The sequence below is a fragment of the Zophobas morio genome, unplaced genomic scaffold, assembly GCF_036711695.1.
Source record: "Zophobas morio isolate AGI-343-1 ecotype UQ-CSIRO unplaced genomic scaffold, CSIRO_AGI_Zmor_V1 ptg000031l, whole genome shotgun sequence".
NCBI classification, from domain to species: Eukaryota; Metazoa; Arthropoda; class Insecta; order Coleoptera; family Tenebrionidae; genus Zophobas; species Zophobas morio.
The window spans coordinates 13,100,977-13,114,829 of record NW_026972136.1 but is presented as its reverse complement, the minus strand read 5'-3'; the positions used below and the strand labels follow the sequence as shown (position 1 = coordinate 13,114,829).

The 13,853-nt window shown below is 31.5% G+C and overlaps 1 protein-coding gene across 4 annotated transcripts in view; it reads left to right on the top strand.

The window, feature by feature from the left end:
- Positions 1-4,639, top strand: part of LOC135139673 (calcitonin gene-related peptide type 1 receptor) — a 159,475-nt gene extending 154,836 nt beyond the window's left edge. For 3 of the 4 annotated variants that reach the window (XM_064069987.1, XM_064069989.1, XM_064069988.1), the window contains exons 10-12: positions 744-785; positions 1,304-1,393; positions 4,334-4,639. In XM_064069987.1, coding sequence (XP_063926057.1) covers positions 744-785; positions 1,304-1,393; positions 4,334-4,378 — 177 coding nt within the window. In that variant the 3' untranslated portion in view covers positions 4,379-4,639. The remainder of the gene's footprint in view (positions 1-743; positions 786-1,303; positions 1,394-4,333) is intronic. The other variant, XM_064069990.1, reaches the window with a different exon arrangement.
- The last annotated feature ends 9,214 nt before the right edge of the window (positions 4,640-13,853 follow it).

Here is a 13,853-nt window from a genome sequence, read left to right as displayed (position 1 = left end):
ATCATTTTAAAAGATCTATGTGATGGAAACCTCATATTTTTATTGTCACTTTTTTTATGGAACTCTAGGTACTTTTTCATAAATGGAAATATTGCTTTTTTCTAAAAATCAAAAGCAACCAATATTCTAAAATCAATACTTAAAAAGTTATTCAATAAAATAGACGAAAAATTCATATTTCTGATGACAATCTAATAGCTTGAAAAATTGACACTCATGTCATTTATTCACATAAGTGATCTTTTAAAATAATAAAAATTTTCTCAAATAACTATGTATATGTTTGTCTTTAAAAATAAAAAAGTAATAGGAGTTGTATCAAATAAAAGAAACACTGGTATACGTTTATATTTAAGAAAATCGATTTAAACAAAACGATGTGTGAAACCAGACAGTGGAATTACTAACACAATTAATTTGCACTTTATAAAAATTAAAAACGCTTCAGACCTCATCCATTTTAATCACAAGTATTAAATAAGTCAATTAACAACCCTTTTCATCAGCTTGTTTTATCCATAGTTATTAAACTTCCAATATTATCAGTAAGCCACATAACAGAACTTCCTATTATAATTGCTGTAATTTCCGGCTGGTATAATGAAACATACTCTTGATGTAGAACCCCTTTCTAATATTCAACAGAGCATATTAGTTATTTATCTACACTTACTCTAATTTGCCGTACAGAACTTATTTATTTCTATGACACCATTCTTTTATAAACTTTTTTTTGTTTTCAGGGTTTATGTGTGGCTGTTCTTTTCTGCTTCTGCAACGGAGAGGTAATAATGTTAAATTTCAACATATGTTTTAAGCATCTAATAGAGAATATTAGTTTCGGACACATTGTTTCCAACAAAACAAATACCATCTACTTCCAACAAGTTCATCAAAATTGAACAAATACATATTATTACAGTTATAAAGATAAAGATGAAACAATTTCATGAAACAAATATAATCCTAGCAATTTGCAGATAACCCTTTCTCTGTTTGAAACCCTTGTTGTAAATCCTGCACACTACAATAATGGATGATCATAAAGGAAGGGTTGGGTTCAAATTGATGTTAGGACAATGTAAACAACTTAAAAAGGAAGTATGAACTTCGCACAATCATTATTCAATAAGATGTTGACAAGACCCTCTCTCGAGAACGGTCTGTTGAAGTTGGATTTATTTTTTGGAATAATCATTAACTGACAAATAAATTGTTAAGATTTTCTTTTGAAATAAATCTTACAATTTCTTTTTTTTTCTTAAGTTTAATAGTCCTTACTTTAGTTTAACTTTCTGCTCAGGTTATAGCTCAAGTGAAAAGAAAATGGAGGATGGTAATGTTTCGCCCACGGGCTAATTCTTGCACAGTCACCACCGTGTCGGTACGTAAGGTATAACTAACACATTTTATTTACATTATATCTGTGTTTAAACATGCTGTGCATACTTTGCATTAATAAAACCTAACCTACGGATAATGTTTTCGACCTGGACACCGTGCAAACTGCTCTACCACGGAATGTTCCTCAACTAATGGTAAATCGTTAAACGAACATCTCTCATATTTTTGATTTTTCAAATTCCACCTGCTTGTAGCGATAAACTGCTTAAATAGTGATTGTTACAAACAGGGTTGCTAAAAAGTATGGAAGCAGTTTAATATCTCGGAAACGGTTAGTTGGATGTTCTTGAAATTTGGACTATACTTAAATACACTCACGCTCTATTTTCTGTAACTTTTAAACTTTAAACTTATTTGTTTTCAAGATGCAAGGCTAACTTTATTTTGTTTAACTAATGCATACACGTTTTTAACTAAAACGGCAAATAAAATGAACTATTTATTATGAATAAATTCTATGAATTTGAGCGCAGAATCGAATTTTGCAAAATTATGACAGGATGGCAACTTCATAAACCAATTGTTATTGTCTAATGAGTCTACTTTTTGTTTGAATTCCTCGACTTTCCCAACTGTGAAAACCCAAATTTACCTGCAGAGTCCATGTGGTTCCAACAAAATTTGTTGTAAAATTATTGTTTTTTACATGTTAATTAGATGTGTAGTATTGTTATTTCTAGAATATTTTGTAAATTATTTGGAAACATCATTTAAATCAATCTGTTACACTGGCACTTTTATTCAGCTTATGTACGCTCATTTCAATTATTTTTACAATGATTGGGCACTAGTACAATTTTTTTAATAAAGTGTCGTAGGCCAGGACTGTGACAGGTGATTTTCAGTATTTTAATTTTGACAACTTATTTTACCATGTTGGGGAAAAAACAAAATAATGCATGCGTTACGATTCTGAATTCAGACAACAAATGCACTATTTAAAAACGGAACATTTGACTACTAGTGCTTTTTAAAAAAATCAAGTTAGCCCTGCATCTCAAAAAGCAAATGAAGTATAACGTATGCCGTACGAGCATCTTTACGGTCGTAAACTCGCGGTTGGGTCCCGGCTAGCACGAACCCGACAGCGTCACGTCATCTCGACCGCCCCTAGCTCGACTAGGAACCGCGCCCTCCACTTCTGCCACGTATTTCGGTATTATTTAACCTCAGTTCCAATTAAAATTTCAATTTCTATGATTCTGATGTTAAACTGCAACTGAACGAGTGTCAAAATTTCAAAAAGAGCAATAAAGAACATTCGAATACGCCATACGCTCTCGTGAAATATTTAAGCAGCAAAGAATTCTTATGTGAGATTAAGATTGGACATCGAATAATTTATATGATGGAAACAGTCATCAACAAAATATTTACATGAAAGAAAAACTGGCAAAGATTTATGAAACAAAAGATCTGGTGTGAAGTAAAACTTGTGTAAACAAAAAATTACCTTACGTTCAATTTAAATTATACAATAAAGAAAATTACTGAAGTTAAAATTGTGAGATAGAAAAATTGTGTGAGGTGAAAATTTGCAAAGCTAACAAAATTACATGAGGTTAATTCGCCACACCTTATCAACGATTCAAACAAAGAATTTATATTATGTTAAATGATGCCATGATCCAAGTGATTGGTTACTTAAAACAATTAGCTTTGAGAGTGTATATCGTGACCTGTTTATCCCAAACAAAACACATGATGAATAAACAACACAAAATGTATCACGTTGCGAGATAAATGTCTCGGTAATGTGATGATGATACGATGATAATAACGATAATAACTGCCTAAGGAATGTATTTAATCCAACCGTACCTCAGTTCACGATATCATGAATTCTGCCGTAGTTTTATACGGTCTTTTTACACCGTGGGGCAACGTTAGGTTAATTTAACTGCCGTAAATGAACTATTAGCAATGTTATTCATAATTAGCCAAACAAAATCAGGCGGGTCCTGACTAAGTCAATTTCATGAAAACTCCTGCAAGTGCTTATCTAAACAAATTCCTGATTGTTAAATTGCGTTAGAACTAGTTAACGATTAAACTCCTGACATGAATTTACAAACAGTAAAACAAATTTGCACACGTGCTAGCGTCGGTCGAAAATTCACATTTTTCCGCATCGAAAGCAGCAAGAATTAATTACGATTAATTGTTGTTAAACAAATGCTTCCTCCCTTTTATTAACTACCATACCAAGTAAATACAATGAAGCCTACCTCCCTACCAAGCCGCCAACCCTCTAACTAAAATTCCAAGCAGAACTACCCACTACCGAAAAAGCGTTAACATGCACATGGTTGCCTATGTTTAACGAATTTTTTTATTGATTTTTTTTCAAATTCATATTCAAATGTGATTTCGGCCCGCTGTTAATTTTTTCAGCGCGAATTTTTAATTCAAATTCGACCAGTGAACTCGTAGAAGATGTACAGTAATTCTAAAAATATTTGGAAATAAAATAAAATTGCATTACTGTTTTTAAAATTGAATGAGGCAATTCGACATTTATATATTCTGTTACTATTATTCAGACTCCGAAAACGTATTTGGACCCTAAATACGAAGCTTAAAGAAAATCCTGCGGAGTCGCGCAATTTTTTTGGTGTTCGTTTGGGAAGGAGGACCAAAGGATGTTATAAAAAACACATGAACTTCAAACTTGATTTTTATCCTAAGTTATATACCACTGATAGGTAATTTAATTTTAATTTTTAATTTAGAACTTATCATTTTAATTATATTTAAAATTCTGTAACCTATTCTTTGATATATATAATTATATAGTTTGATAAAATTTGTTAATGCAAAGTAAAAACGTAATTTTCAGTGTAATTACTAATTACCTACTTAGCAGAAATTTGTATTCAGCGACTGTGTTTGTTTGCAGTTAATTATTATTTATTGTGATATGTTTTAGTTTGTCCGTTCTTCCTATCCCGCAAACGGCGAAGAAAAGGTATGACTGGGTGCAATCGGCCGCCGTGCTTCCCACTGGATGGCCGCAAGAAGAGCTTCAACCGTAATCGTTCGTAACATTGGAGAAGCAACTGCTCAGTGTGTCTGAAATATGGAGAGTCCAAGTGTGTTATGTTATCTTCCTTTAGTATAAATTAGCAACATGTGACGTTTTTAACCAAATATCTTGATTTTGTACTATTTAATATACGGTACCTAAATGTAAAATAAAAGTGGTTGTAGCAAAAATAAATGTTTGCAAAATTAATCAGCTAATTCATTTCGCTCGGTAAATAAGTAAGTATTTAAAACGTAAAAAGTTTTGTTATCCCTGTAAGTAATACGTCGACTTTGAACGTCTTAACATTATGAAGTTAAATTAGTTTACTCGCTTGGTGACTTATTTGAATTCAATTCGTTTGAGTATTTTATCAGAGCAATCCTAAGAAATTGGACCGTTTATCTTATTAGAAAATTAATTAGTGTTATATCCGGTAATCTCGGCAAAATAAATAGCAGGGTGAAGCGATCCACCTGTTTGTTTCTACACGTGTTTCATGTTAGTCTTTACAGATCAAAATTACGCAACACTTTGAGAGTTTTAACGTCGGCTTTACTCGTCCAGACATTATTAAAAGTTTCACGGTATCACAAAGTTTTGAACTGTTCCATGAATACAGATGGCAATTAAAAACCATGGTGAGTATTGATTTTAATTTTTTCTATTTTCATCAGTGGCCAGATGCGAGTTTCGTTTTTCGCAAATGTATGACTCTTGTTCTTGGTAATGAATGAACAGTCTGCGTACCAATAAAATGGACATTGTTCCCTCAACAAGGGCTTTATGCATTGTTACATTCACTTCAATCAAACATCCTACAACAATAATTTAATGATTTTGTAAACGGTGAACTCATTATCCAATTAAGATCTCGGACAAAAAGCTGGGAAATTAATGCTAATGAAATGACTAATTAATGACTACTTAACGACTACTTAATGACCCCCTTAATTGCCCGCTGTATTAATACTAAGTACAACACTTTCCCTTTACCGAAATGTGCATCTCAGTCCAAAATTTCTTATCGAAAAGTATCGCCTCCTGTATTCCGATTTTGACAAGTGCATTTTTGCACAGAAAATTCTTTTATTAAATAATATAAAGTGCGCAGGGTTGTGCAGATTCTTCCAAACGCTTCTGAGCTGGCTCTCGTGATATAATCTTTTGATATTTTCAATCAAAATGGATGCGTGATTTCGAGCACCCATTACGGGTGTAGTCACTGAACCTACAGGTTGTAGTAAATTTTATTTTGTCACACAGTCTTAAAAAAATATAAACGTTATGTGTGATACAAATTTGAGTGAAACTGTGTGGTTTTACGGCGAATGGCAACCGTTGTATGAAAACATTGTTAGTGAATTGAAAAATTTTAAAGTTTGCAGCTCTATGCAAAATTTTGCGAAGTTACATCTCTATTTTGATCTATTCGTGAAAACTTGCCCTGACTTACATGTTCGAGAAATTTACGAACAATATCACAAGTTCCTAACAAAACAGTTTTTTTTTTTAATATTTGTTGACTAATTTAAATGTAAAAGTTTCAACTTCCCAAAGAAGTTATTAATGTTATTAACATATTCTATGCAATATTTTACAGGTTTAATAATAACTAGACATATGTACTGTGTAAATACGCAATTTCCTAGAAAACATAAATACCAAAATGTTAAAGCGGTTGAGTTATCAATTATCTAGTTTAAAAATTCACTTACCTAATACATATGCATTAGCAGAGAAATAAACATTTATAAAATCAGTCTTCTTTAGTGTAATTTACTTTATTCATTATTATCATTAAAAGCACTGGTTAAGATGTTTTAAATTTAGAAAAGTCTAACCGCTGAGGCAATTTCCTGGAGTCAAATACTAATTTCCGGTGCTTCTGTATAATCATCATATCTTGAGGAACGAAATATGCAAAACAGAATGTAATAACGAATTACCTGAACTCTTTATTGTTTTTTGTATCATATATAAAGACTGCATTTCAGCGAGTTTTATATTTTATTTTCTTGGAGGTTTGATCAAAAGCCGCATTTGAAAACAAATACTTTCAACAATTTATTTATTATAAAAGACTGTGATGTATAAAAATCCATCATTTAAGATTCTAAATCCGAAAAACAAAACAAATGCAGCACGTATTCGAAATTTAATTTTCGAATATGAATTAAAAAGACTGTTATAAATTACTCTGTACAAACTTAATATCCAAGTCAGCATGGCAGAAAATAACATAATGAAGCGTTCTCCTTTCGTTCATAAACGAGTTCGTAACATTAGGGAAACTCCTATATTAATCCCATCTTCATGAAATATGTATTAATGTAAATCATTCACCAGCCTCATTCTGACAAATAAGATATTTTTCTTTGCAAATAAAATCAATTCTTAAACCAGATCGTTTTTGATGCACCTATGTTTGAAACGTCTCCGGAAATGTTGCATGATAAATTCGATAAAAAGCAAACACTTCAAAATCGATTGCTTGGATAAATAGGTAGATGTATTCTGATGGATATTATCTTACGAAACGCAAAACCCAAACCTGAAAGTTTCGAACATGAGATTATACGGTGACACAGAGAGGTTAATCTTATTAGAATATGTCTGGAAATTAAGGCCCTAATTTGTTATTAGTGTTATGACTTGCGCTTCGCGTGGTGATGAATTATTAAATTGTCACACCGTTCCAACTATTTTTTATTGGCTTACGTAAATTTTAGACTGTTAAGTTACTTATCGTTGCACAACATTAGTTGATCATAAATTGTGTGGAGAATATAAATCATGCGTCACGTGAACAATTTAATTTATTTTTTAATTAACTGAAACAGGATTGCGAGATACAATTAGTATAATGATAAATTTATTTTTGCGCTCTTTTTGTTACCGCCAAGGGATCAAGAATGGTTATCGTCACTAATAAACAGAAAGTTTAACTGCGAAGTTTAGCACCCTAACGTCTAAAACTTAGGTTGAAAAATAGAAACTTAAAATACATATTTTGGTAAAATACTCTGACTAAAAAATAAATTTTTACTCTCTATACATGTCATAGACAAAGTTAGGCCAGTTCATGATAAAATAATTTATATATTCCGTTTACTAAATATCTGTATCTTTTTCAACTTTTATTGCTAAACTTTTTGTTGAACATTTGGATTCCCATAGATTAACAATCTATGATTTGTTCATCAAGTAAATTAGTTCTATCTACATTATCACAAAACCTCCTAAAACTTTTTGGGCTCGCTGTCTGGACTGATGGCAATTAGGTGCTGACTCTGCTTGGGCTGAGAAGGGCGTGGATCAAATTAAAAGGGCACCAGGTTTTTTATACGTTTTCCCTAACTATCCCGAAACCAAGGTGAAGGCCTATAATTGCAAATGGCGTTAGGTTATTGCAAAATGCAACTAGGTACTTTTAACGGAAAACTTTATTTTCTGTGATAAAACAAGATGAAAACTTAAAATCATATTATTGGTTCATCGCCATGGAGGAGAAGACGTGACGACAGCAGCATTGTCGACGCGACGCTACAGGCCCCATTACAAAAAAATCCCAGTTCAATTAAAAGTTGAAGTGACGTCATGGATTTTTTTGGGAAAGGGTAAATGTTAAACATGAATTAAAAATTTACGATTATTACGATAACTTTAAAGTGTTTGCAAGATTTCGGTTTTGTTGCTTAAAAGTTACATTGAAAGATGTATTTATAGTACTTTAATTTTTTTTCCAAAAATCTTAATGTCTAGAGTAAAAACTGAGATTTATAAAAAACAAGTGTAGGAATATGGTATTATATAATTTTAATTAATATTAACTATTGTAAATTTTAGAGATTATGTCATCACATTCTTGATGGACATGATTAAACAAATTTTGGTGAGTAACATCTGCACGAAATTCTAAAAATTGGCTCAGACGGCGCATAGACAGGCAGAGGGAACCGGGAGACCTATTATTTCGTACTCTAAGGGTCATAAAACGTCCAGAAAACATAAAAGTAACCCGTCGTCCCATGGACTCGCTTACAATACTTCCTCAGCTTACGCTCATAAAGTTAAAAATGAATTAATTTGAAACAATTTCAACTACAACAGCGAAATTTACTGTGGACAGATTGTCGTTTATTATTGCTTACACACAGTTCTTATTATGGTTATTCCACAAACAAATCCTATACATATTTCTTTAATTTATTAGGTGTTACTTGTGTGAAAATTGTTTAGTGCATTTAACATGTAAATCGTAAGCTACTGCTTTTAATTAAATTTTTCCATCTTTTTGCATTTTTTAATTAAAAGCTACCGCTTTCGACTAAAACAATGAAGTATTTGTACAAAATATCTTAATTGGTCATTATCATCTTTATTCAAATTCAAAGCGTTTTTTTGCGCTTTCACAAAAAAAAGTTATTGTTTTTTAAGCATCGTTTTGTAAACACTGTTAGACAAAATTCACACCGACTTAAAGACAAAATTTTCTAGTAAATTAGAATTGAAACAGAAACAAACGTGAGTACAAAAATATTGCTGCAATAACTTAATACAATCATACTTTTAAAAATAAATAAAAGTGGTTTTGATCTGACTGAAAAAAAATGGTTTGGATTACATACGTTAAACACATGGTACACGTGGTATTGCAAACAACATTCAGTGGATTCGAAACACCCTGAATAACGTCTGAAATTATCTAACTAAAAGTTTCTGAATGATAGTAAAGATATTTCTTTTGGCTCAACAGTTTTTCAAATTAAAAATAAGGTAACAGCCTAATATCACAGGATTTGCTAATTTGCTAATCTTAATTAGATACATCAAGTTTTCACAGTTCTTATATTAAAATTTTTATACGATTGGTGTCAATTTAACAAAGTTTCAAATGTTTTTTTTAAATATTGTTCATATAAAACAAGCTCTAAAGTAGGTACCTTTATCAAATGTAAACCTTACTATACAATTTACCAAACAATCAATTTACTACTTTCAAGTATATCAATACATCGTAAAGGAGAGCGTTTGCCATTTTACGGTTAAATCAATATAACATTACTTTAAATGAAACGGAGGGAGGAAGCCTTTACCAATTGAATGAGTACAAGTCGGTAACCAAACTAGACGCAGAATTAACAATCTGAAAAGAGTAGGGTTTGTCTCCTGTTTAGTTTTTATAAAAGTTAAAATGTTTCTAGAAACTTGTTCCAGCATTAATAATTATTATGGCACCTGTCACTGAGTCAAAAAAATTGGTCGAAACTAATTTCGACAGAACTTGCCTCGCCCCTGAAGTATAATGAAACATATCCAGCATTTGAGAAAAAATTATAAAATCCGATTTTGCGTATGTCACTTTGGATAGATTAGTGTAATACTAATAACACAATAAGTATTGTATTCTCGAATTTTCGGGAAAGTGGAGTGACTCGCCTTGAATCGTGATTTATAATCAATCAAATAACGAAACAATTTAATCATGTCTGCCGTGTGTAACAAAAGAGGTGCGATTGAAGACTGATATACCTATATATAAACGCCCGATGAACTCCATTACTGTGTTTTCTTAGCTTACGCTCGATAAGTAAAACAACTTGTTTATGTTTATACATCGGAAGAATGTCACGTAGAAATTAGTTTGATTGGAATGAGTTTGTCCCCCCAAAACAGAGGAATAAATGTAATTATTAAGTAAGTTACAATTGAACAAAATATTCTGAACATTATTACTATAATTCTTGTTAATTAATCCTTACTAAATAAAGACGTTCGTATTTTCACATTTTCGAGAAAATGGGGTGATTCATTCTTAATTTGATCAATACAAAATTAGAGAGTGATTAATTTTAATAACTGCTAGAAATGCACACAATTGGAACAAAATATGGGTGATCGATTCTTGACAGGATTGTATTTGAACTGTACAATATTATATTTAACTAAATTATTTATCTGAAATATTTTTATGTGCACTTTTATATACCGAACTTAACGACCATAAAGTTTTTTTTTATGCAATAAAACCACCTTCTTCTCTTCAAATTTTATTTCATTTTAAATGTAAGCTGTCGCTTAAAAAAGCAACCTGACAAGTTAATGTAAAAATATTCCAAATTTTTCAGAATTCGTTGCATACAGATGAAAATTCTGAAAGGGAAGTAGAATACCAACATTGGAAAGCAGTTTTCTGTTGCAGGGTTAAGATGATTTGACGTAAGCGTCTGGGGATTATACGAAGGTAAATAGATCCTGAAAAATACGTGTTTGAACTAGAGATACATATGTTATATTTTATGACAATTCCGTATACATTTCCTGCTATATCTTACATGTATGTTAAGGTGCCACAAGATAATAACTTCAACAACTTTATTTTTGAGTAAAACTACAAATGAAAGTCCTCCGGAATGAACTTTAGAGGCGCACATAAATGTGAAATGTCAACCAGAAATTCTCCTTTTATATTATATTCAGTTTATATAAGTAAACCAACTTATCTACACTAACGTTTCAAACGTGGCATTAGTTGGCTATTTTTTCTTATAAATTATGTTTAAATTAATAGCTTACAATGCTTACATAATCTATTCGTCGGTTTTTTTATAACTCATTTTTCTTCCCCGGCAAGCTAAGGAAGTATAGTAATCGAGTCCATCGGGCGACTTGCCAATTTCATGTTTTCCCGACGTTTCATGACCCTTAGAATACGAAAAAAGTGGTTTTCCGTTACCGTCGGTCTGTCATCTGTCTGTCCGTCTGTCTGCGTCAATTTTTGTTAAGCAGATAATCTCCGAAACTACTTCACGGATATTAGGAATATTATGTAGATGGTAAAACGCTAACCAAAATTTGGGTAACCGTCCCCACCAAGAATGTGATGACGTCTCCTCAAAATTGTACATAGTAAATATATTTTAAATTGTGTAAAATAATATATTCCTGCAAGTGTAATTTATGAATCCGTGTTGAGTTTTTAACCAACACATCCAGATTTTTGGAAAAAAAATTGAAACGAATGACGTCATTACAAAATTTTGGTCAATACGTCTTTATGTAATAATGAATAAATAAGAATTATCATAATACTATTCAGAACATGTTGTTCGATTGTGGCTTAATTAATAACTTTAATCCTCTCTTTTGAGGCGAGAAACACATTCAAATCAACCTAATTTCTACGTGACATTCTTCCGATGTAAAAACTTAAACATTTCCAGTTGTTATTATTGCTGAGAGGCCATTTTTACTTACTGAGCATAAGCTAAGGAAGTATATATAATATGGACGAGGCAAATTCTATCGAAATAATCTTTCGATCAAATTTTTACCTTAGACATTCAGATTTTCGTAAAAAGAATCAAAATTGTATGACATTTTGCAGTTTTACTTGGAATCTGACAAACTGAAACCTCTACAATATTGCAAGCGTTGTAAGGTCATCGTAGGTATTATAAGTCGTTACTCAAAATTTATCCCTTCCGAAAAATTGATGACGTCATCTCAAAATTTTGAATAATATCTCCATCTAAAAAATGTACAATATTACTATATTATTATTGGTTTATGAATGCCTTCAAGTTTTTTATAACTACTTTTGCACGGTAAAATATTTTCTATAATTTTCAATTTAATGTATTGTTTATCAAAATATTTTTTATTCAAAATATACGGTTAGAGAATTTATTTTTCTCAAAATCTGCAAATGTATTGTCGGTGCAAGTTTACCTTGCCCTTCAATTTTTTGGTTAGCCATAAATGGTACTACATTTTCTCCACTACTACTTCCTTATAAAATAATTAATAAACCTTCAAACTTATTCCCACATAAAGTAATCACTTGACTACAAAAATTGTTGAAAGGTTTTAGACATCAGTATTGGATCACAACTTATCAGTTTTTATTTCGTAGCAATTAACTATCCATTACCAAACAGTTCGATGGGCGCTCTACCTAATTAAATTACGAAAGTTTCTGCGATCAAGAGAACCGTAGTTCTTGACCTAAGTGTTTAACTCTATTTCAAAGCAGTAAAAGTTATCATTCGATCAGCTCAATTACCCGCCAAAAAGCTTGCAATCTAAAATTTCTCTTCAAGCATCATGTTACTTATTTGTTAATTAGGTACTTTTGTGTTACGGAAATCGTTCTTGCATACTGTGTTAAAAATCACCAACACAATATACAACAAACTTTAACTAGTAAGTGGAGAATATAGCAGATTATTATTTTATTCTCTTTATTCAACCCAGTTGCTGCCCTTGATTTTAAAATAGACGGTGAGCGTTTTCAATCAGTATTTTATGTCATCGCCAAACTCTCTTTATCACTATTGTAGGCCATCAATTTCAATCTAACTCGAGACGTCTATTTGAGGTGCAGCCACCATTTTATTGAGTGTACTGCAAAAATATGCTTTAAGCTTTTGAAACTCAACAATGTGGCCAAATAAATTTTAAACGTAAGCTTCTGATCTATCGGCATCTGAAAGATTTGAAGGAAGGTGGAAATTTCCTAAATCAGTCGGGCGTTAAAGTTAGTTATACGGCTCGTTTCAAACGTGCACTTTGTTGTATAAATTGCATTGTGTGTACAGCTCGTTCGGGCTAAACACTTTGTTATCTCAAAGCAAGATGTTACCACAGACGATCAGCAAAAAAGAGCTTCACCAAATCCAGTTACTAAACTATGTTAAACTATGACAGTAAATGCTGGGCTAAAACATACCAAGAATCAAAATAAATATGCAAATCTATTTGAAAGGATGTGCAATATTTTGGAAAATCTGTATATATTTATTTCAAATAGATAACAGTCAACATAAAGAACATAAAACTAAACGAATGCACTACAAATCTACTTCGGTAAAAGCATTACTATCAACAAGGAATGTACCAATGAAATAAAAAAATTTGATCGAGAGGTGTTATGACAGAAGTTCTGTCGGACCTAAAGTACAATGAAACGCATCCAGCATTTTCGAGTTGAGGTTTTTTTTTTACACATTTTTGCAAGGACACGCAAGCTGATGGATTAGTTCAATGTAATACTAACAATAACAGTATTGTATTCCCAAAATTTTCTGAGAAAATGGGGTGAGCCGCTCCAGATTTTAATTAATAATACAAATTGACTCATTCATTAATTTATTTGAGCCACCTGTTTAAGTAAATCTAAAAAATATGAATCCAATGATAAATGCCAAGTAAAAAGAAAGAAGCTGAATTGGTTTCCGATTTTCTGAAATTGTTACAACATGATTCTGGTAATGAGCGTTCTTCCATCCCAGAACTAATTTCAACTCCAATTCGACTTGGCAAGTATGTTACCAATAAGATTCGACCAATCAAATTAACACTTAAAGAAGAAAAAGATGTATTCAATTTATTAGGCTTAATAAAAAGGAAACGTCGTAAT